Genomic DNA, 24,472 nt, shown 5'->3' on the forward strand with positions numbered 1-24,472 from the left:
CCCTTGCCCCAGGTACACTAGATAGATTATGAGCCCACTAGGACAGACAGGGAAAAATGCTTGAGCACCTGAATAAATTCATGTAAACTATTCTGAGCTCCCCTGGGAGAACAGTATAAAAAATTGAATAAATAAATAGTGTGAAAAGTTCCAGTCTCTGATAACCAGAGCTGGTATTGTGATGTCATAATGCCTCATTCCACCAATGCCTAAGAGCCAACTTTAATCAGTGATGTCACAATGGCTTTTATCATCCTATATTTGGCTCACCTTTACTACATTTTGATTTCTAGAGTGGCACGCTGCAACTTGTGATCCTGGGCAAGTCTCTTAATCCCCCCCATTGCCCCAGGTATATTAGATTGTGAGCCCACCAGGACAGACAGGGAAAATGCTTGAGTACCTGAATAAATTCATGTAAACCGTTCTGAGCTCCCTTGGGAGAACGGTACAGAAAAACGAATAAATAAAATCTAGAACTTAAAAAAAATAAACATATAATTGCCACTTTTCCCAAGCATCTCACTACTATTCAGCATTCTGCATACTATACTGTACAATAGCCAGTCTCCCTCCCCCTCCCCCACTGAAAGACAGATAGGGAAAGTTGAACACGCCTGGCGACCAATCGAAAAGAGGGCGAAGCAGACATTCCCCCAAAGAAACAGCAAACACGAAGCCAGCCAATCAGAAGGGACGTTTTACGGCTACCAAATCAGAAAGCTCTTGGAAAGGCCAATCGGAGCTCGGCTGACGTCCGGATCCCGGAAGAAGCGCTCGATCTAGGCGGGCGTGGGTGGTTCGGTTCCTCGGCGGGGCGCGATGTCGACCGCTATGAACTTCGGCGCGAAGAGCTTCAAGCCTCGGCCCCCGGACAAGGGCTCTTTCCCGCTGGACCACTACGGTGAGCGGAGTTGATGCCAGGAGAAGGGATCTTGTGGCGGCTTCAGCTTCCGGAGTATCTGTTCTCGGCTCTTTCCTCTCTGGAGGTGGCAGCTACTCCTGCCCTTTTCTGTGTGTGTAGGGTGGGGTGTTTTTTTGTCTTTTTATTAAAGTGGAGGAGCCCTTAGGCCAGTGGTTCTCAACTCTGTCCTGGGGACTCCCCAGCCAGTCGGGTTTTTAAGATATCCCTGATGAATATGCATGAGAGAGATTTGCATATAATGGAAGTGACAGGTATGCAGATCTCTCTCATGCAGATTCATTAGGGATATCTTGACAATCCGACTGGCTGGGGGGTCCCCAGGACAGGGTTGAGAACCACTGCTTTAGGCTATTGCAGCGGCCTGAGAACCCAGGAAACTGGGGTTGATTCCCACCGGCAGCTCCTTGTGACTCTGGGCAAGTCATTTAACCCTCCATTGCCCCCAGGGACAAAAATAAGTGCCTGTATATAATATGTAAACTGCTTTGATTGTAACCATAGAAAGGCAGTACTGTATACTCTTAATCCCACCCCCTGCTGACATAGATAAGAAGAGGGACTCTCGGCAACCATTCTCTTCTTTCTCCTTCTGCTGGTATTCTCAGATTCAACAAAAAAAATGTACTGGCATACAATGGCTTAGCAAGGGAGGGCGGACCACCCTGGTGCTATCTTGGTGGGCGCGCTGGCACCTCTCTGTTCCTCTCACATGCCATGCTCGTGCTCTCCCTTCCTCCCACCTCTGTACTTCTTTAAATCTTCGCCAGCACAAGCAACTTCTTAGGCTGTCTGCTCTTGCTGGCCTGGTTCCCCTCTAAAATCTCTTCCGGGCCACAGGGCCAGGAAGTGACATCAGAGGGAAATCCAACAGGTGCAAGCAGCAGGTTGAAGAAGCTGCTTGCGTTGGTGAAGATGTAATGAGGTACGGGAGGGAGGAAGGGAGGCTGCGAGTGTGTTGCAGGGGGTGGAAAGAGGGTGCGGGGCACCCCCTGCCCTCATTATGCCACTGCTGGCATGACAAAATTTTGCATTGTGTTGCCAATGATAACATAGTAGATGATGGCAGATAAAGACCCGAATGGTTTATACATATAAAGAGAAAGGGAATCAGACTTGTATACTGCTTTTTTGTGGTTACACATTCAAAGTGGTTTACATACCTACAGGTACTTATTTTGTACCTGGGGCAATGGAGGAAAAAGTGACTTACTCAGGGTCACAAGGAGAAGCACTGGGATTCAATTCCACAGCAGCTCTACCACTTTAAGGAGAAAAATGTGTAATAGTGATAAAAATAATTCAGAATGATTAATATGATGGATAATTAAGGGCTAAGGTGCTAGATCATACCCAATATTCTTTCCAAGGGATTCTTGTCCTGTAGTATATTGCTCTTGTTACAGAGTTAGATTTAGACTACTATAATCTAGTGTCCTACAGAGAACAGCCCTCTGCTTTCTGGCTCTCCTCCACCTTCTTCCGGACCAGGCTGCAGAAATGAGGATGGATGACACTGTTTCTCAAATATAAATTGATTATTTAAATGTGAAACCCCAAATCACGCTTGTTCTCTTATCGAGCCCTTCCCTTTCTGTCATTTCTTAGGGAATGATGCAGAGATGAAAACATGCTTGTAATGTACCATTGGCAGAAAAGAAATCTCTGCAATACATGCATATGCATGAACCCAGAAAACCGAGAATAGTATTTCTTAACTTGTTTCAATTGACCTCTATTTATTTTGTATTGCAGGTGAATGTAAATATTTTAAAGAGAAATTCATGAAATGTCTCAGAGAAAATAATTTTGAAAGTGCCTTATGCAGACTTGAATCCAAATCGTACTTGGAGTGCAGAATGGAAAGGTAAGGATAGGAAGTGTAATTCTATAATGTGACCCATAATGAATTCAGATAGTTCTCCTGCAGTAAAATTTGACAGTGCGGAGGGAGGGGATTTGACTGTAACTCATACCTTTATCACTAGTAGCTCCCCAGAGGGCTTACAGGCCAAATTTTTTTCTGTCTTGTCCAAGATAACAAGAAGCATCAATGGGATTTAAATTCTGACTTCCTGGTTTTCAGCCTGCTTTTTCTAACTATTCAGTTACTCTTCTATTCCTGAAGGAATTTTCTTAAAAACATAAGACTAGCCTTACTGGGTCAAACCAATGGTCCATTTAGTCACAGTGGCCAGTCCAGGTCACAAGTACTTGGCAAAACCCCATGGCAACATGCCATGCTACCCATCCGTGTCTGTCTCAATAGCAGACTATGAACTTTTCCTCCAGGAACTTGTCCAAAACATGAACATTTGCTATATTTGAACACTGAAATATTTTGCATAAGGGTCTCGACTCACAGCTGCTCCTTTTTAAGGTAACAGTTTATAGGGAAGGATTTTAGTTTTGTTATACTGTCGGTGACCTGTATTTAACATTAAACCAAAATGTGTGGTTTTTGTTTTTTGCTGCTATTCAATTTTGATAGACGTTTCTATTTCTTTTGCACCCAGACAACTTATGGCCAAAGAACCTATGGAAAAACTGGGCTTTAAGGACCTTATAGATGGGGCAAAAGAAGCTGAGCCCAGTGAGTCGGGAAAAGGATGAAGGCATTGGGACTTTTATAAATCTAAATGCAACTGCAGTGCATATTCTGCATCGCATGAAGAGTTTTCCCTCTTGGGTCCTGAAGTAGACTTCAGCGTTTCTTGAGTCATAACGATGATCTGTAGTACATCCTTCAAAAAAAAAAAAATCTAAATTACTCAGAGGGACCACAGCCTACTTCAGCTTGTAGTCTTACAAGGAATACATTCGGTGCTCTCTGCTGATTTTGATTTCCAAAACTGCTGCCCCTTGACTTTGTTCAATATCATTATAGGACCTGTCTCTCCTCTGAGTGTGTAGAGGTGCCAGCAGCCTGTCTGCCTACCTGCCTTCTACCCACTGAGGATGAGCTTTGGGAGTTTGCTGTTATCCGTGTCCTTTTAAAGCTGTAATGTAGAGAATATTCATGAGCTCCTTCTTTTTGTAAGCTTTTTGGGTGTGCAAAACGGATTTCCAAGTAAAAGTGATGAAGTGAAGCTGTGTTGAACAGGGAGCTCATCTGAGAAATAAAAACAACTTGTCAGATTTCTATTTGAATTTCAAAAATACATTTTAGAGTATTGGATATGTCTTAACTGTAATATTTCTCTACATTAGACTTGTGCTATAATAGTTGGCCACTCCTGCAACTTGCTTAGTTTCTTATGACAGCCAGGCATGGTGTGCATTTTAATTTTATGTGTTTTTACTAAATAAATCAAATGCACTCAGCTGAACTAAAACCTTCAATGTATTTTCTAATGTGATATTCCTGGGAATAGCAGCAGAGGCTTGAGCCAGACCCATTGCATTTCAACAACCATCTAAATCTTAAGAATTTCTTCTTAAAATCAATCTTCTTTGGAAGGGCTTTCGAAACTGTCAGTGCCATGCTGGAGAACCCTAGTGTCTGAGTGTGTACTAACCAAGAAAAAAGTTTGTGAAGTCATGGAACAAAGATATCCTGCGGGGAAAAGAAAAACACAAATAAATGATTACGGGTGGTAAACTTAGAATAAGATAAATAACAGAACTTACTGAATGTTACATACCTCTAGTAGGTGACCTGGTTGTATTAGCGGAGAGAACAGGTGAAAATCTCACAACAAAAGAGAAAGACAAAGAGGGGAGAGGGGAGGGATGAAGCAGGTTAGCTTGGATCAGAGGAATAGACACTGGGGGCATAGGAAGAAGGCATTAGGGGCAACAGACCACATGACAGCAAACACAATATAGACCTGCGGCCTGTTGTCTTGCGCACATTTGACTGCGCCCGTTTGTCTCCACGCATTTGTCTTGTGCGCAAAGGACTATGAACCTAACCAACATGCCTTAATTTCTGGAATAGTAAGTAAAACAAAAATCACTCCTAGATCTTAAGACTGCATCTTGGGGAATATTGCCTTTGGTCCATACTTAAATGTGCTGGTAGGAGTATAAGCTCCTGCCGCAGCACATCCTCCGGTATCACAGAGTTTGATTACACTTCCCCCTCCCCATTCGCGGTTTCGGCAATCGCGATTTCACATATTCACGATTTTTTGGGGAGGGGGAAAAAAGAAAAAACAAACCACAGTTTAGCCTTCCCCCCGGCGTCCCGGCCTTACCTGGTGGTTGAGTGGGCTTTCGGGGCAGGAGCGATCTTCCTACACTCCTGCTCCGTGTAGATCGCCAATAGGAAATGGCTGTGGGGAGTTCCCGTCGTCCCGAGAGACTATGGGAACTCACGGCAGCTAAATTTGTCTTTTGAGGCTTTCGTATTCTGAAGACTTGCTGTGCTTCTGTGTTTGTGCTTTTGCTGTCTTTACTTTGGATTCCCTCTCTTTGGACTGTTTTCATTAAACTAGCAGTGGCATTGCTGAGAGAAGATGCTTTTTTTAATATCATTTTCAGGTGATAATAGATAACCTACCCACCATCGACCTCTACAGCTTCACTCCAGACTTTGTCTGATTATCATTGAAACACTTCAGACCTGTAGCAAAAGTTATTACTACTGTTTATAAAGCACTACCAGAAGCATGTAATAGTGTACAGCAAACATGCAAGAGACAGTCCCTGCTTGAAAGAGCTTACAATCTAATTAAGATGGACATGTTACTTAGGTGAGGAACTATAAGGGACTAGAGGTAGGGGAATAAAGAGGGAATAGCACAGATAGGATGATTTACAAGTTAGGAGAGCAGGACATAAACACAGTTTCAAGGTGTCAGGTCAAAAGCGCGCCTCGACAAAGGCGCGCCCAGACAATTGAGCGCAGCGCGGAGGCGCGCGCCGCTCTAAATTACTGTTTTTAGGGCTCCGACGGGGGAGCGTGGGGGGGAACCCCCCCACTTTACTTAATAGACATCGCGCCGCGTTGGGGGTTGTAACCCCCCCACATTTTACTGAAAAATGAACTTTTTCCCTGTTTTTAGGGAAAAAGTTCACTTTACAGTAAAATGTGGAGGGTTACAACCCCCCCATAATTCCGGCACGATGTCTATTAAGTAAACTGGGGGGGTTTCCCAACAAAACCCCCCGTCGGACCCCTAAAAACTGTAATTTTGTGCGGCGTGCACCTCCGCGCTGCGCTCAATTGTCTGCGCGCGCTTTTGTCTTTCGCACCGTTGTATATGAACCCAGTTTCAAAGAAGTTGAAGGTCAAGTGTGAACACTGCCTTGTGATAAGGCAAACGCCTGCTGTTCCAGTCATCCGCAAGAAGGAAGAGACTCAGATTATCCCCTGATAGCATAAGTCAATATCTGTAACTTCTAGTCTAATAGATGGCATTATGGCCATAGGGAATGTGCGTTTATGCCAATTGATATCTGATGAGTGTTCATTCTAGCATTTAAACAACTTTCATTCTAATCTTTTGTTATGTCAACATTCTTGTCTAAGTTCTAACCTTGTAAATAAATCTTATTATTAGTAGTAATGTGTATTTTTTTTAATAGTATATCTAGAAGGTTGGAGAACAAAGGTCGACAAAATAGGAGACAATTTTATTATTTCAGAGTGCTAAACAGTTATTTTATCCTACTACTCACACCTAGTGGTGATAACTGATACTACCATCACATGCTACTAGGTTTGTATATGTTAATGCCAAATGCGTTATAAGTAACTAGGTCCCACTGTGGTAAAATAACGCATGTTAACTGTTATTGTAGGCTAATCAGCAATGCATGTTTGTGATGCTAGCTCTTAATTTCCCTGCCAAATGATGAGGGCCTAGCTCAATAGGTCAAACCGATCTTAGATGGGGATGTGAAATGCAAACTATTCTAGAAATGGGATGCTAGATATGGGCTGGTAACTTTCAGACTTTTCCTGGTCAAGGTTGTTCATCTTTAGCGGAGAATACACCACTATGCCTTTTAAAGCTGTTGGTAGCAGCTCATTAGAAAGGACAATGTCCAACAACACATGAAAAAGAAAATAGGACTGGATTCAGTAGAAGGCACTCAAAAATCAGTGTTCACTGCTATTCTATAGTGGGTGTATGGGGGATGGGGGGGACTATCCTGAGCACCGTGTTTACGAGGGTGCTGGCGCCTCTACTCTCCACCCTTTCCTGCGTACCTCTTGAAATATTCACCAATGCGTGAGCATCATCTTCTACCTGCTGCTCACGCCGGCCTTGGCTCTTTCCTGACATCACTTCCTGGTCGCAGGACCAGGAAGTGACATCAGAAGGGAGCTGAGACTGGCGCAAACAACAGGTGGAAGATGCTGCTCGCGCCAGTGAATATTTCAAGAGGTATGCAGGGGGCTGTGGGGCGGTGCCACCCTCTAAAGCAGGGCTGCCCAAGTCCGGTCCTCGAGATCTACTGGCAGGCCATGTTTTCAGGATATCCGCAATGAATATGCATGAGAGAGATTTGCCTGCACTGCCTTCTAGGTATGCAAATATCTCTCTCATGTATATTCATTGTGGATATCCTGAAAACTTGGCCTGCCAGTAGATCTCGAGGACTGGATCTGGGCAGCCCTGTTCTAAAGCAACAAAAGTATTGAAGACGGAAAGTGAGGTAAATGGAAATACCACAGCAGAAAAGGCCCTCACGCATCAGGGTTAAATCCTCCAAAATTTCGCAAAGGAATTTCTTCTGTTTTGAAAAAATCACAACAACCAGTTTGTATTTACTTGTAACTTTTTAATTCTTCCTTTATTGTTGTACTAGTCTTTAAGCCCGTTACATTAACGGGTGTTAGAATAGATGTGTCTGTCTGTGTTTCTTTATCTCTCTCTCCTTGGCCGCTGTCTGTATCCTTCTATCTCCCCCTCCTCCCCGAGCAAAGCTGTCTGCCCCCAGCACCCACCTCCCCCCCAAATGTTTCTCCATGGCCCTCTTCTGTCTTCCCCCCCAGAGCAAAGCTGTCTGTCCCCAGCACATCTCCCCCCAAAGCAGCCCCCTTTCCCTATCTCTCCATGGCCCCTTCTGTCTCCCCCCAGCACACCCCTCCCCCCCAAAGCAGCCCCCTATCCCTCTCCCTGTCTCTTCATGGCCCCTTCTGTCTTCCCCCCAGAGCAAAGCTGTTTGCCCCAAGCACACCCCTCCCCCCAAAGCAGCCCCCTTTCCTTTTCCCGCTGACTCTCGCTCTGGCCCCCTTTCTCTGTCTGTCCCTCTCCCTGCCCCTGTGTCTTTCTTTCTTTCTGTCTCCCTCCCTCCCGCTGTCTGTCTGTCATTTTTCCCCATTTCCCTGTGCAGCAGCATAAGGGGTTAGGGAGTTTCTCAGGCTAGCAAGCTGTCCTTTCCTCTCCCTCTCTAATTCTCCTCCTATGCTTTCCTTTTCTTTTCTGTTCTCTTCCTCCTTCACCATCCCCTCTTTGTCCTCTCCCTCTCTCTCTGCTTGTCTCCTCCTCTCCGATTTTCTTCTTCTACCTTGCCTCTCCTCCACCCTCTGATGCTCGTCTCTCCTGATTCCCCCCTCTGGTGCTGCCCCACCCGTGGTTGGCACCCATTGGCTGCTGCGCGCGAGACCTGCCAGCGGCCGGATCCAATGGGAAGCAGCCATCTGTTGGAGGCTGGAGTTGGGAGTCAGCGCCAGAAGCTTTAACGACTGGTGGTTCCGCGTAGAAAGAATCCCGCGCCTCTTTGAAAACTGTCACGCCGCTGGAGGCGGGAGGCGACGGAGAGGGCAGGGGGTGCTAGCGGCCAGCAGCCGCCGCGCCACAGGTGTAGAGCAGGGAAGGGCGCGCATGCGCTCTTGTCTTGCCTGGTGTGAGGCCAGACCGTAAGCCGCGCATGCGCACTTCCTAGCTACAGCTCATGGAAAACGGACGCACGCATAGGAAGTGCGCATGCGCGGCTTACTGTTTTATTATATTAGATAGAAATTGCTTGCCCCAACAGTTATATGCCCGACGGGACCCGTTTCGCCTCAACAGGCTTTTCCAAGGGTTCCAATGGGAGCAGCCACCCTCCCCAGCTACAGACAATTGCTTATTTTTATCATCAGACCTCAAACACCCAAGACCACCACTTTTTTATATTTTCGTGGCCTTCTGGGGTGACGTGTTCGTCATCGGTCTGATTTTGTAGTGCAGGCAAGACCCAAATTCATTAATATAATGCTATAATTAAACCATTTAGAAGAGCACTTAGCTTGTAGCCCGACGGTTACCCAGCCGTATCACTGGCAAAGTTTCATCGGGGGCTGAGACTCTTCATAAATTCATTGTTATCTTGTATAACTTATGGGTCCAATTATTATTCTCCCCGCACCCCTTTTATTTTGAGTAATGACCAAACACGGACGTGGCAAAGGTCAACACTAAGAGGGATTCTGTATAGGGCGCGTACCCTTTATAGAATTGAATTTTTCCTTTGATTTTGTGCCTATGTGTGGTTGCCAGACTTGTGCCTGCTGAAGCCAGGTGTAAACGCTGACGCACAAGTTGTGGGCGCTCAGGGAGTATTTTGTAATTGCATGTATCATTTTTTTGGAACACCCTTACATAAGAACATATGAATAGCCTTACTGGGTCAGACCGATGGTCCATCAAGCCCAGTAGCCCGTTCTCACGGTGGCCAATCCAGGTCACCAGTACCTGGCCAAAACCCAAAGAGTAGCGACATTCCATGCAAGCAGAGGCTTCCTCCACGTTTTAATAACAGACTATGGACTTTTCCTCCAGGAATTTGTCCAAACCTTTCTTAAAACCAGCTACGCTGTCTGCTTTTACCACAAGCTCTGGCAATGCGTTCCAGAGCTTAACTTCTCCGAGTGAAAAAATATTTCCTCCTATTGGTTTTAAAAGTATTTCCCTGTAACTCAGGGGTGTCCAATATCGGTCCTCGAGGGTCGCAATCCAGTCGGGTTTTCAGGATTTCCCCAATGAATATGCATGAGATCTATTTGCATGCACTGCTTTCATTGTATGCTAATAGATCTCATACATATTCATTGGGGAAATCCTGAAAACCCGACTGGATTGCGGCCCTCGAGGACCGACATTGGACACCCCTGCTGTAACTTCATCGAGTGTCTCCTAGTCTTTGTAATTTTTGATGGAGTGAAAAATCGATCCACTTGTACCCATTCTACTCCACTCAGGATTTTGTAGATTTCAATCCTACCTCCCCTCAGCCGTCTCTTTTCCAAGCTGAAGAGCCCTAACCGTTTTAGTCTTTCCTCATACCAGAGGAGTTCCATCTTTATCATCTTGGTCCCCCTTGACACACCCCTGGCCACACCCCCTTTTCAGATACACAGCATGGGATTTAGGCATCCTGCCTCAGAGAATGCAGCCAGAAGCAAGTACAAATTGGCACTAGTAAAGAACTTGCTTATTACCTCGCACGCACATAAGAACTGCCATCTCCGGATCAGACCTACGGTCCATCGAGTCCGGTGATCCACACACCCGGAGGCCCAGCCAGATGTGCACCTGGCATAAATTAAGTCACCCATATCCCTCTATGCCTCTCGTAAGGAGATGTGCATCTAGTTTGATTTTAAATCCGGGAATGGTGGATTCCGCAATAACCTCCTCTGGGAGAGCATTCCAGGTGTCCACCACTCGTTGCATGAAACAGAACTTCCCGATATTTATCCTGGACTTGTCCCTCCCTAGCTTCAGTCCATGTCCTCTTGTCCGTGTCACATTGGACATTGTATATAATTTTTTTTTTCCTGCTCTATTTTGTCAATTCCTTTCAGTATTTTGAAAGTCTCGATCATATCCCCCCGCAGTCTCCTTTTCTCAAGGGAGAACAATCCCAGTCTCTTAAGTCGTTCCTCGTATTTCAAGTTCTCCGTACCTTTTATTAGCTTCGTTGCTCGTCTCTGCACCCTCTCCAGCAGTTTTATATCCTTCTTTAGGTTGGGAGGCCAATGTTGGACACAGTATTCCAAGTGGGGTCTTACCACTGCCCTATAAAGCGGCATTATAACTTTCTCCGATCTACTCGTGATTCCTTTCTTTATCATGCCTAACATTCTATTTGCTTTCTTTGCCACTGCCGCGCATTGTGCCGACGGCTTCAGGGTCCTATCTATCAGTACACCCAGGTCCTTTTCTTGTTCGCTTTTACCCAGAGTTGCACCTGACATTCTATGCTCGTATTCCTTGTTCTTCTTGGGCACACACCTGAATTTAGATTTGCAAATTAGGGGGGGGGTGAAAACAAAAAGGGCATTGCAAGTTTTGATGAATTCTGCTTCAAGATTGATTGTGGGTGCTTCACGGATGGCCCATATTACGCCAATTCTGAAGCAGTTACAGTTACATTGGCTTCCTGTACAACAGAGACTCCACTACACAGTGCTCTCGATTGTACATCAGGTTTCATATACAGCCTCTGGATGTTTTTGAGATTTTGTTGGAGCTGTATTGTCCAAGAAGGGGAAAAAAGATCTGCGCAGGACATGAGATTGCCAATGATGAAAGAGAGAAATGTGATACATACCAGGGTCGGGCATTCTCCGTTTTCAATAGCAGGGGTGAAATTTTGGCACTCCTTGACAGGTCAGTTACGATGAGGTAAACCCAGGGATAATGCTACGAAATTTTTGAAGACACAGCTATTTGTCAATGCATTGACGTGAACAAAAAATACAGCAAGTATTTCTGTGATACTTTTAAAAACTTGTGAAGATTTAGTTCTAGGACAATGCATTGGTGTGAACGAAATGAGTATGTTGTAGGGGAGTCTATGGCAGGGATCTCAAAGTCCCTCCTTGAGTGCCGCAATCCATTTGGGTTTTCAGGATTTCCCCAATGAATATGCACGAGATCTATTTGCATGCACTGCTTTCATTGTATGCTAATCGATCTCATGCATATTCATTGGTGAAATCCTGAAAACCCGACTGGATTGCGGCCCTCGAGGAGGGACTTTGACACCCCTGCCGTAGGGTTATCAAAAGGAAGATGGATTGAGACATCCGGGTTTTACTTTCATTGAAAGCAATGGAAGTAAAACCAGGCTGTCTCAATCTGTCCTCCTTTTTCTGGAGCCACATGATAACCCTACGACAGGGGTGGCAAAGTCCCTCTGCGAGGGCCGCAATCCAGTGTGGTTTTTGGGATTTCCCAAATGAATATGCATGAGATCTATTAGCATACAATGATCAAAAACTTCTCTTTATTCCCTCCATAAAAGACTTTTACTACACCCGGAAAACAAATTTCACAGTAACTGCCCCAACATTATGGAACTCTTTACCACAGCAACTCCGTGATGAACAAAATTTAGACAAATTTAAGATAAGCCTAAAGACTTTTTTATTTTGTGACGCTTTTGGCTATGTTTAGACTTACCTTGAACTCTCCCCCTTTTTTTTTTTTCTTTTATCTTTCTTTATTCTCTTTCTCTTTTCCAAAACAACCAACCGCTTTAATAAAGCGACCCACCCTATATGTTCTTTCCCCTTTCCCACTTTCTCCATTTCTTCTCCAATATGTAACTTTTCCCTTCCCTTCCCTTTTATCCTCACTTTCAAGTCTGTCCAGTTGATGTTATTTATGTTCACCTAATCATTTTTTAAATGCTTAACATTTTATCTTACTTTTATCTCTTTTTTAAATTATTGTAAACCGTCCAGATATTCGTTTTGATGGTCGGTATATTAAAAATCAATAAACTTGAAACATGCAAATAGATCTCCTGCATATTCATTGAGGAAATCCTGAAAACCTGACTGGATTGCGGCCCTCGAGGAGGGACTCTGACACCCCTGCCGTAGGGTTATCAAAAGGAAGATGGATTGAGACATCCGGGTTTTACTTTCATTGAAAGCAATGGAAGTAAAACCAGGCTGTCTCAATCTGTCCTCCTTTTTCTGGAGCCACATGATAACCCTACGACAGGGGTGGCAAAGTCCCTCCTCGAGGGCCGCAATCCAATCGGGTTTTCAGGATTTCACCAATGAATATGCACGAGATCTATTAGCATACAATGAAAGCAGTGCATGCAAATAGATCTCATGCATATTCATTGGGGAAATCCTGAAGCCCCGACTGGATTGCGGCCCTCGAGGAGGGACTTTGACACCCCTGGCCTAGTCTATATATATATATTTATTTATTTTTTTATATAAAAGCATAATTTTTAGAACCCCAGGTGTAACTTTTACCCTATATGCCCCACCCTTGCTCCTTGACTGAAGCTTTTAAAGGGGCCCCTACCAACTCAAGCAATATAGTGCTATAGCCGGGTTTGTCTCCATTTGTACTCCGGAGGCCTTTTCAGGCTTGCTATAGCGCAGGAACAACCCTTGTTTTGGGGGGGAAGAAACGCAACCGCTTTTCCCAGTCTTTGATCTATGCCGCTGATATTGTTACTGGAAAGAATTGACCGAGTCCTGGCTTGCGGGGAAGCAAGATTTGGCCCAAATACGAGGATACTGCCGGGCCTGCAAAGGAGAGCGACCCCGTCACCTGCTGCCGAGCCACCGCGAAGCCACCGCGCCCGGGAGCCGCAGCGCCATTCGCCAGGGCATCCCCGGCGATGCAGCGAACGGCCGCTGGGGGGCAGCCGATCGCCGCCGTGCAGGGCAGGAATGCGGAACCAGCGCCGAGGGCTCGGGAATCGCCCCGGCAGCAGGGACGAGGAGGCGCCCGGGCGCTGCCGGTCGCAAAAGCCTCGCAGCCGGCGGTAGGAGCCAATGAGCCCCGCTGGCCAGCGCCCCCCCTGCGTCCGGATCGGCCCTCCCCCCTCCCCGGGCCATGGCCGAGGAAAGGAACAAAAGGGCTTTGTCGGAGCTGCTCCAGAGACCGGGCAACTGCGAGTGCGCGGACTGCCGGGCGGCAGGTAAGGGCGGGCAGTGCCAGGGGGTTGATTTAGAGGTGGTGGCTTCTGATCCCTCGCTAGTGGCCACCGGCCTCCACTTGCTAACATGCTTCATTCATAGACTGTGAGGCTTGCACTGTACATTGATCCTAAAGAGCCTATATGAAAGTTTCCTTTTTTTAAACTTTCGTGAGTGGGGTTTTCTTTTTTTTTTTTTTTTTTTGGGGGGGGGATTTAGTGAACATGTCACCACTTTTCACAACAGAGCCTTCTCATCTGTCATTGCTCAACAATGGGGTCTGTGGAAAGAGGAAACTGTGATTCTTTGCATTCCATTTTTGGCATGTCAGGATAACATTTGATGGAGTTGCAGAGCCAGTGAGGGCTGCTGCTTCCTTGAGGTATTTGTTGCATTGAATATTGCAGTGTTGGGGGTGGGGAGGGGAGAGGGCTGGCAGTCCCCCGGCCGAGCGGAGGGCTTTCCTGCCAACCCTTTCAAATGGAACATTTCAAAGCCAAATGTCGGCCTTCTTGGGAGAGGAGGGTGGCAAGGAAGAAAGTGGGGGAGCAGGTGGTGGGTGGAAGCTGCATTGCAGAGCAACCAGGCAGTCCTTGGACAGGGGGAAACTTTTCTTCTGGGTTTTCTCCCTCCGGCTAACCAGAACCTTGGCCGAATCGCTGGCTGCCCAACTTCCTGCCATAGGGCTTTGGAACCCAATTGTTCATGTGGACTTTACACTTTGGGTGTGTTTGCTTTGGTTGCTGTTTAGACGAGCCAGCTCTGGCTCTGATGCCCATCTGTTCCTTTCTAGCCCATGTTGCAAGAAGGATGCACCGAGCGGAACCGGCTCCTCCACTTCCAACTGTTAGGCAAAACCTATGAGAGTGAAACTCTGCTGGTCTGTAATTCAAGTGAATCGCCTACTGCAGTCCAATTTCCAGCCAATTGGACTGGAGAGAGGTGAGCAGCCTGTGGGCAATAATGGGGGTGGGGGTGGGGGTGGGAAGCAGTGATTATATTAATCAATGCATCACTCTTAAGGAAGTCCATTGCAAAAGGAGCCTGCACGGTGATGCATGGCTGCCTGGTAGGAATCTGTGCCCTGGGTGGTGCTTTGCCATTTCTGGGGCTCCCAGCTCCGAATAAGACAGAGCGGCTTTTAGTTCTCACAAGAAATCAAGCAATTAAAAAAAAAAAAAAGATAATAAAAAGGTCAGTCGGTGTTTACAGAATGCCCATCCCCCACATCTCTGCAACAAAATCTGAATGAATGCTTTTTTAAAGTTAATGAAACCTGGCTTTTCTGAAACCTATAGCATGGACCCCCCCCCCCCCCCCCCAGATCTTAGACTCGAGGTAAGACTGTTTTCAAGTTCCCCCTTAAATTTTTTTTCTTTATTTCTTTTCAGTAATAGAGCAGTGACACTGTCCAGCCCAGTTGGGGTGGATTACTCAATGCAAGGTGATGTCACACACAGAATCAGTTGGGACGTTGCATGAAGACAGTCTGCCCACTGCAATACTGCAGAGCTGGTTTGCATTTATTTCTAGCCTAGCCGTCACTTACACCAGCCTCGCCTTTCCTTGCCTAATGTGTGTGGTAAGAGGGCGTGTCTGTTTACCTGGGGGATTTTGTTTTGGGGGGCAGGTAGCATAGCCAACTGCCTAGGGCTCAAAAGGGTCCTTTTCCTAAGCTGCACTAGGGTTAAGTGACTTGCCCAAGATCACAAGGACAATAGATCAATCTGAACTGGGCGCCCCTAGGTGGCAAATCTGGTGCTCCGCCCTTTAGCCTACACTTCCAACTACTCGTATATGTATGTATCACTTTTTGGCTTTTTACCTCAGAGGAAGTAGGTAATGTATTTATTAGTTTAAAATACATGTGAAGCCCTGAAACCCCAAAACGCTTCCCTTGAAGCGATCCCCACCCCCATTTACCTCCCTTTTTTATTAATTTTACTTCGATGTATTTAAAAAAAATCTTCCCCTCCCCCTTCTGTTCCATGTACGTTAATGTGAATTCATCTAGTATTTGTAATATTTGATAAGATATTGCTTTTAATTCACCTTTTTTTAATTTCTTTTTTAATCTCATTATATTGTACACCATTTAGACACTTGTTTTGATAGACTGAATATCAAAAATAAAATAAAGAAAATTCTCCAAAGGTCACCTACAGTCCATCAAAAGTCCTAAATTATGCCCCTAACTTTAGGTGTGAGCACTTTCACAAGCACAAAAGCTGGTGTAAATATTTGTGCCTAGCTGATAGCAGCAGTGGTGTAGTAAGGAGGTGCGAGGGAGGGGGTGGTCCATACCGGGCGCGGTCTTCCTAAGGGTGCGGGACCCCTCCTCCTCTCCGCCCACCCCGCTCCTCTTCTTGCCGTGTGCGCGCCCCTTGCCTTCCCCTGTACAACTACTGCTACTATGAATTATTTCTACCAGATGCACGCAGCGCTATACAGAGTCACAAAGAAGACAGTCCCTGCTCAAAAGAGCTTACAATCTAAACAGACAAGATAGACAAACAGGATCTCATGGATACAGTTAAGGGGAACGGTTAATCAGCTGGCTGGGTTGGAGGGCAGAGGGGAGTACAGGACAATCAAGCCATTGTGACATCACTGAGGAGGTTGGCTCTTATTGGTGGAAGGAGGCTTTATGACATCACAATCTCAGCTCTGCTTCCCAAAGACTGAAACTCTTCACACTACTACGATTATGAATTATTTCTATAGCGCTATCAGACGCACCCAGCGCTGCACAGTCACAAATAAGAAGAAACAGTCCCTGCTCGAAAGAGCTTACAATCTAAACAGACAAACAGGATCTCATGGATACAGTTAAGGGGAACGGTTAATCAGCAGGCTGGGTTGGAGGGCAGAGGAGTAGGGTTAAGATTGAAACCTATATCAAAAAGGTGGGTTTTTTATCTACTTTTAAACAAGGGAAAGGAAGGGGCTTGATGGACTAACTCAGATAATTTATTCCAGGCATAGGGGCAGCTAGATGAAAGGAACGAAGTCTGGAATTGGCAGTGGAGGAGAAGGGTACAGTTAAGAGTGGCTTATTTTATTTATTTATTTATTTATTTAATTTTCTGTACTGTTCTCCTGGGGAGCTGAGAATCGTTTACATGCATTTATTCAGGTACTCGAGCAGTTTTCCCTGTCTGTCCTGGTGGGCTCACAATCTATCTAATGTTTCTGGGGCAATGAGGGGATTAAGTGACTTGCCCAGGGTCACAAGGAGCAGTGTGGGTTTGAACCCACAACCCCAGGGTGCTGAGGCTGTAGCTTTAACCATTGTGCCACACTCTCCCCACAGTCTGAGGAAAGGAGTTCTCTGGGAAATGTATAAAGAGAGAAGAGATACTGAGGGGCAGCAGAATGAACACTTGTAGGTCAGCAATAAGATCTTGAACTGTATGCGATGGCAGATAGGGAGCCAGTGAAGTGACTTAAGGAGAAGGGTGACATGAGCGTAGCGAGGTTGGTAGAAGATGAGTCGTGCAGCACAGATTGCAAGGGGGAGAGGCAACACTGCAGGATACCAGTTAGGAGTAGACTGCAGTAATCCAAGCGTGAGGTTACGAGGCCGTGGACAAAGGTCCGAGTAGTGTGCTCCGAGAGGAAGGGGTGAATTTAGGTGATATTGAAGAGATAGAAGCGACAGGTCTTAGCAACTTCTTGGATGTGGGTAGAAAATGAGAGGTCGGAATCGAAGACCACTCCAAAATTGCGAGCAGAGGGAACTGGAACAATGAGATGGAGAAAGGAGAAGGAGGGGCAGAGGGTTTAGGAGGAAAGAGGAGCAGCTCAGTCTTGGACATATTTAGTTTCAGATGACGACAGGACATCCAGGCAGCAATGTCAGTCAAACAGGCAGAGAGACTTTATCTTGGACTTTAGGTGAAATTTCAGGTGTAGAGAGGTAGATCTGGAAGTCGTCATTATACAGGTGATACTGGAAGCCATGGGAGGAGATCATGGAACCGAGGGAAGAGGTGTAGACAGAACCCTGGGGTACACCAACCGCTTGCGGGGTAGCAGCAGAAGAGGACCCGCCAACACATATACTAAAGGTGCGTTGGGAGAGGTATGAGGCAAACCAGGAGAGGACAGATTCGCCGAATCCAAGCGAGGACAGCGTATCAAGGAGTAAGCGGTGATTTACAGTATCAAAGGCAGCAGACAGGTCAAGAAGGATGAGGATCGAGTAAAGGCCCTTAGATCTGGCCACAAACAAGTCACCCGAGACTCTAGTAAGGGCAGTCTCTGTGGCATGAGGTTGCTGCCCACATCGGCTCATGTCTTTTCTGGGACCGGCACCTGGGAAGTGACATCAGAGGGCGAGCCGGCGCCGACGTGGGCATCCTGCTCACGCTGGAAAAGTTAAAGGGAAGGGGATACGCGCGGGGGAGGGGAGCCAGCACCCAGGATGCCGCTCAGCTTTAATACGTCACTGTCTAGGTGCGTAACTTAATTTCTTAATTGGCTTAATCAGCGTGGATAATTGAAAGTGCCATTAAAAATCCGTGAATAAAATGAATTAGCAGATAGGCCTAACTCGGTTGGTGCCCACCATTTCAAGGCAGGTGTCTACACCAAAGTGCCTATCGGTAAGTACATGTGGTTAGAGCAGATTTGGGGTGGATTCGGGGCAGATTTTGGGCATGGTTTGATTTAGGGCATTGTTAGATGCACTTATTAAAGCCAAGAAAATCTTGGCCTAAATGGCAGTGCACCCAGTGCCCACCTTTCCACTCCTCGCCCTGTTGCACGTTTGCCCCTTCCCTTCCCCCGTACCTTTTTTGCATTGGCGCAAGCAGCCACCAACTCGCTGCCTGCATCGGCTTTGGCGCTCTCTCTGACCTCACTTCCGAGACCCGAGCCTAGGAAGTGATGTCAGAGCTTGCCCAGGGTCACAAGGAGCATTGTGGGTAGTATTTTGGTGCCAACGTGGGCAGTAAGTTAGTGGCTGCTTGCGCCAACGTTAAAAAGGTATGGGGAAGGGGTGCATGCGTGAAACGGGGAGGGGGCAGGGAAGGGGCACCACTCACCCTCGTTACACCACTGAGTGCACCTAGGGGGTTCAATGCCTATCGACACCTAAGACTGCTTAGGCACAATTCTATAAACAGCGCCTAGTGGATGATTGACAGTTGCTCCAAAAATTACAAAGACTAGGAGACACTTGATGAAGTTACAGGGAAATACTTTTAAAACCAATAGGAGGAAATATTTTTTTCACTCAGAGAATAGTTAAGCTCTGGAAGGCGTTGCCAGAGGTTGTGGTAAAAGCAGATAGCATAGCTGGTTTTAAGAAAGGTTTGGACAAATTCCTGGAGAAAAAGTCCATAATCTGTTATTAAGGTACATTAGGTAGATTGTGAGCAGGAAAAATGCTTGAGTACCTGAATAAATTAATGTAAACCATTCTGAGCTCCCTTGGGAGAACGGTATAGAAAATTGAATAAATAAATAAATAAAAAAGATGTGGGGGAAATCATTGCTAGCCCTGGAATGTTGCTACTCCTTGGGTTTTGGCCAGGTATTAGGGACTTGTATTGGCCACCGTGAGAATGGGCTACTGGGCTTCATGGACCATTGGTCTGACCCAGTATGGTTATTCTTATGTTCTTACATGAGCCAAGTATAGGGCAATCAAGCCATTGTAACATCACTGATGAGGATGGCTCTGGGGTACTGTGGAATGAGGCATTATGACATCACAATCTCAGCTCTGGAATGTTGCTCTCAATGGGGTTCCGGAATTTTGCTATTCTTTAAGCTGCTGGAATGTTGCTACTCCTTGGGTTTTGGCCAGGTACTAGGGATCTGGATTGGCCACCGTGAGAATGGGCTACTGGGCTTGATGGACCATCCCAGTATAGCTACTCTTATGTTCTTACGTGAGCCAAGTATAGGGCAATCAAGCCATTGTAACATCACTGATGAGGTTGGCTCTGAGGTACTGTGGAATGAGGCATTATGACATCACAATCTCAGCTCTGGAATGTTGCTCTCATTGGGGTTCCGGAATCTTGCTATTCATTGAGATGCTGGAAGGTTGCTACTCCTTGGGTTTTGGCCAGGTACTAGGGATCTGGATTGGCCACCGTGAGAATGGGCTACTGGGCTTGATGGACCATCCCAGTATAGCTACTCTTATGTTCTTACGTGAGCCAAGTATAGAGCAATCAAGCCATTGTAACATCACTGATGAGGCTGGCTCTGAGGTACTGTGGAATGAGGCATTATGACATCACAATCTCAGCTCTGGAATGTTGCTCTCAATGGGGTTCCGGAATCTTGCTATTCTTTGAGATGCTGGAATGTTGCTACTCCTTGGGTTTTGGCCAGGTACTAGGGCCCTGGATTGGCAACCTTGAGAACGGGCTACTGGCTTAGACAATGGAGAGTTAAATGACTTGCCCAAGGTTGCATAGAACTTCTGCATTAGAAGTGGGATTTGAACTCTGGATTACTGGGTTCTTTATCTGCTGCTCTAACCACTGACCAGGCTGTTCCTGTCTGCTGTTTTAGCTTAGTGGCCAGGAAATATACTCCTCAAATACGCTACCCACCAGTATTCAAGCATTTTAGAAAAGGTTCCCTCCATATACCATACAAAGGATCAATAAGCAAGGTGAATATTTATTGTTTGCATGTTATGAATAAATTCACCTTGTTTATTGATTCTCCCTCCAGTTTGATCCATACTTCATCACCTTTTCATATCTCTGTTTATACTTCAGCTTGAACATTCACCAGGAAACAGCTGGAGCATGAAAGATTTCCAGTTAATCAGAATGCATGTCGTTGTCAAAATCAGAGTGTGTTCTAAAATTGTGTAATCCACTGTATATCTCTCCTTTACAAGGAGCAGTGTGGGTTTGAACACACCACCTCGGGGTGCTGAGACTGTAGCTTTGACCACTGTGCCCCACTCTCCCCATTCTCTTCTTGGTTGGGCTGAGAACTTTTCAGTGGCCCCTTGTTTTGTGACGTCATAATGCCTCATTCCACCAATGCCCAAGAGCCAGCCTCATCGATGATGTCACAACGGCTTGGTTTCCCTTGTGCCCATTTACCAGATACATTTAATAATAATAATAACAACTTTGTTTTGTATACCGCAGTACCACAGCAGTTCAATGAACTGAAAAATGTCAAGAAAAGTGTGGAACAACTTGTAAGTTTCATGGCTGCACATCGTATTCCATGTTCCGTACTCATTTTTATTTTCCCCGTCTGTCCCAGTGGGTTCACAATCTATCAATTTTTTGTCTACAGAGTAATGCCTGCATACACTAGCAAAGTTATCAAGTATCATACGAGTTAATGAATGATGGTTCTTCAAAACCTATAATACTTCATCTGTCTCCATCTGTCATTCCCTTAACCGCTTCTGCTTTATCTCATTCATATTTAAGGCAGAGCTAGAAACTGTTTATTGCCGATATATTATTTACAGATATTTTTTTTTTTTCCTGCAGAGACGCGCGACACCCTATGTGTCTAATCTCCAGACCGCTTTGTGTAGCATGTGGCATTGCATGCCGGCGTTGATAGAATCAAATCTGTTTTACCTCCCTTCTCGTTCTCGGTTGTTGTTAGTCCCTTCGAAAGCTTGACAGGATTGTCGCGTGTGTGTTTTTCTCGATTCTAGGCACTTCGTGACTCGCTCAGTGATTTGCAGTGTGGCGAGAGTCTGTAGGCTCTGAGCAAGGCCTAGAAAATTCTGCTCAGGAGAGCAGTTGCGAGTGTGGGGGCAGCAGTCGGCAGAGTGAAAAACTTCATTTCACGAATGCACCTTAAACTGTTATATAGGCAGCAGCGATTGTACTGTGATTGAGGGTCTGGACTCTGGAACTTTTGACTTGGGCAGGATGCTAGACGCACGCGACTTTAGGCAGGCTCCGGCGGCTTGCACAGATTACACTCTTAATGCGCCACAAAGTTAAGGGGTAGGTAGGAAGGAGGGAGGGGGGCCGCGCGCTTTCCCTCCTTTACCTGCAGAGACGAGGCCATTCACCACTCCACGGGGCGTTGGATGGCCTTGTCCCCATATCCGAAGTGAGCACTTTCTCCCGCCCCCCCCCACCCCCCACCGTTTCTGTGGGTTAGCCGCGGGTAACAGCCACCGTGTCATTCTCCAATGCTAACATCGAACCTGCTTCCTTATTTTTCTTCCTGGTTTTCTGGCACAGGGGGTTGTGGCAGCGCCATACGGAGGGAGGGCTTTCTTCAGACCACCTTCCTTAACCAGCATGGCACAACCTCTTTGCCCTCTCTTACCCAAGCTTTTACTGTATACTGGGGTTGTCTGATGCAGGTAGAAGATACATTATGGGGAACCACAAGTACAAGGGGGCACTCGGAGAAATTAAAAGGGGACAGGTTTAGAACAAATGCCAGAAAGTTCTTTTTCACCCAGAGGGTGGTGGATACATGGAACGCGCTTCCGGAGGCTGTGATAGGCCGGAGCACGTTACAAGGCTTCAAAGAAGGTTTGGATAGGTTCCTAAAGGAATTGAGGGGTACAGATAGGAGTAGAGGTAGGTCATAGGGATAGTCTGGGACCACTGCTCAGGCAATGGGCCTGATGGGCCGCCGCGGGAGCGGACCGCTGGGCGAGATGGACCTCTGGTCTGCCTCAGCGGAGGCAACTTCTTATGTTCTTATTATCCTGGTTTTGTCCTTGAGTTGATCATGGCTAGATCTCAGCTGAAGCCTGCTTGGCCATAGTTACTAAAATCCCAGGGAGAAGGTGCTGAATTTAGACTTGGTGAGGCCCAAAGCCCCTTGTTAATAAGTTACCTATCATATATTACATCACATTAGTGACTTCTATTCCGCCAGTACCTTGCAGTTCTGGGCAGATTACAAAAGAAGATAACTGGACATTTCCAGGAAAATTACAAATTAGGGTGCTGGGAAATTTACAAGAGTGGGGATAGTCCTGGAGATGTGTTAGGATTTCTTGATAAATTGTTTTGAATAACAGGGATTTGATTTCTTTTCGAAATGGTTTGTAGTCGGTCGTTGTTGTCGGCACGTGGGAGAGGTGGCGATCAAGTTTCGCTGCTTGCGTTGCTAGTAGGTTGCCGTACATCTTCTTACGCTGTGTACCTTTGATTGGGGGGGGGGGTAAATGGGGTCCTAGTTCTCCTTGGTCTGGTTGATTCGTTCTGGTTTAGGCGATTGATTAGGTAGGTGGGGGGCAGTGCCGTTCATTACTTTGAATAATAGACAGTAGAATTATCCTCATTCCAGGGTATGCCTTCCTTGGCACGACAATAGGTCCATGTTAAACAGTTCAATATAAGAAAACGTGCCGTTTCTCCACAGTTGCAAAATAAAGTTGGGAAACACCAAAACGTATGCTATCCTCTCTTGCTCGTTCCCTCACAAGATAATTAAGCTCTTTAGCTGAAGGAGTCTTTAGCCAAACATTTGTTCATGAAAGCATTAGCATGTATCAGTATAAGACTTATGGCAGGCTTAACACTGTCTGTGATTTTGGGCTAGATTCACTAAGGCCACGGATCCGATCTGATCCGTGAGGGATCCGATCCGGGGGGCTGAATCACGAAGCGCCCTCATGCAAATGAGGGCGATCGGAATCGCACCCCCAACCGACCGCACGGATCGCTCTCCAGCGATCCCGACGCATGTGCAGACCATCTTCTTTTCCTGTAGATCAGTGGTCTCCAACTCAAACCCTTTGCAAAGCCACATTTTGGATTTGTGGGTACTTGGAGGGCCTCAGAAAAAAATAGTTAATGTCTTATTAAAGAAATGACAATTTTGCATGAGGTAAAAAATCTTCATAGTTGATAAATCTTTCCTTTTGGCTAAGCCTTAATAATAATATTGTCATTTATTTTTTTTAAGTTCAGAAAATTTTATTTAAAATTTTACATAACAAAAGGAGAAAAGAATACAAATATATAGCAGAGGTTCTTGGCAACAATATTTGTACTGGAAAAACAGTATATTCATGGGCAATGCCTCAGAACCAGGCAGTGATAATACAACATTCCATACCAATAAAAGGATGGGGGAGAAAGAAGAGGGGAGAAATAAACAGATCATGAGACTTATACACTAGTAATGATGTGACACCTGTATACAATCAATCAAAAAGAACATACCACATAGCTAAAGAGACATATGGTCAAGAAACGGTTTTATTTTACTTTTGTGATGACGATAAACATACCGAGGGCCTCAAAATAGGACCTGGTGGGCCGCGGGTTTGAGACCACTGCTATAGATGGTCTGCGCATGTGCTGGCCCTCCGTGCCTGGCAGAGCTAGAAAAGTTAAAAAAAAACACTTTTTAATACTTTGCGAGCCCGTGGTTTTAACTCACTTTAAACCCACAGGTTAAAACCACAGGCTTGCACTGTGGGGAAGGGCAGGAGAGTCGGGGCGGTGAGAGGAGAGTGGGGGCGAGAGCGGGGCGGCAAGAGGAGGAGATTTGGGGCGAGAGCAGGGCGGCGAGTCGGGGCAGCAAGAGGAGATTTGGGGCAGAGAGCAGGGTGGCGAGTCGTGGCGGCAAGAGGAGATTCGGGGTAGAGAGCAGGGTGGTGAGAAGGGAGTTGGGGCAGGAGGGCAGGAGAATCCAAGCAGAGGGCAGGAGATGCAGTAGGAAAGCGCGTGAGCGGCTGGTCCCCAGCAGTTGCTTCTTTTGTTGATCGGCCAGCCCAGTCGGTT

The 24,472-nt window shown here is 46.2% G+C and overlaps 2 protein-coding genes across 2 annotated transcripts in view; both read left to right on the forward strand.

Moving 5' to 3' along the window:
• Positions 1 to 736: 736 nt before the first annotated feature.
• LOC117368946 (cytochrome c oxidase assembly protein COX19) lies at positions 737 to 4,251 on the forward strand. The gene is made up of 3 exons (XM_033962752.1): positions 737 to 904; positions 2,678 to 2,789; positions 3,439 to 4,251. Exons 1-3 carry the CDS (start codon positions 823 to 825, stop codon positions 3,533 to 3,535), a joined length of 291 nt encoding a protein of 96 aa, XP_033818643.1. The 5' UTR covers positions 737 to 822; the 3' UTR covers positions 3,536 to 4,251.
• A 9,288-nt stretch (positions 4,252 to 13,539) lies between these two features.
• The window catches only part of ADAP1 (ArfGAP with dual PH domains 1), a 113,861-nt gene continuing 102,928 nt past the window's right edge, over positions 13,540 to 24,472 (forward strand). The window contains 1 exon segment of the mRNA XM_033914916.1: positions 13,540 to 13,762. Within this exon segment, the coding sequence (XP_033770807.1) occupies positions 13,678 to 13,762 (85 nt within the window). The 5' untranslated portion in view covers positions 13,540 to 13,677.

Source organism: Geotrypetes seraphini, chromosome 11 (assembly GCF_902459505.1).
Source record: "Geotrypetes seraphini chromosome 11, aGeoSer1.1, whole genome shotgun sequence".
Lineage (NCBI taxonomy): Eukaryota > Metazoa > Chordata > Amphibia > Gymnophiona > Dermophiidae > Geotrypetes > Geotrypetes seraphini.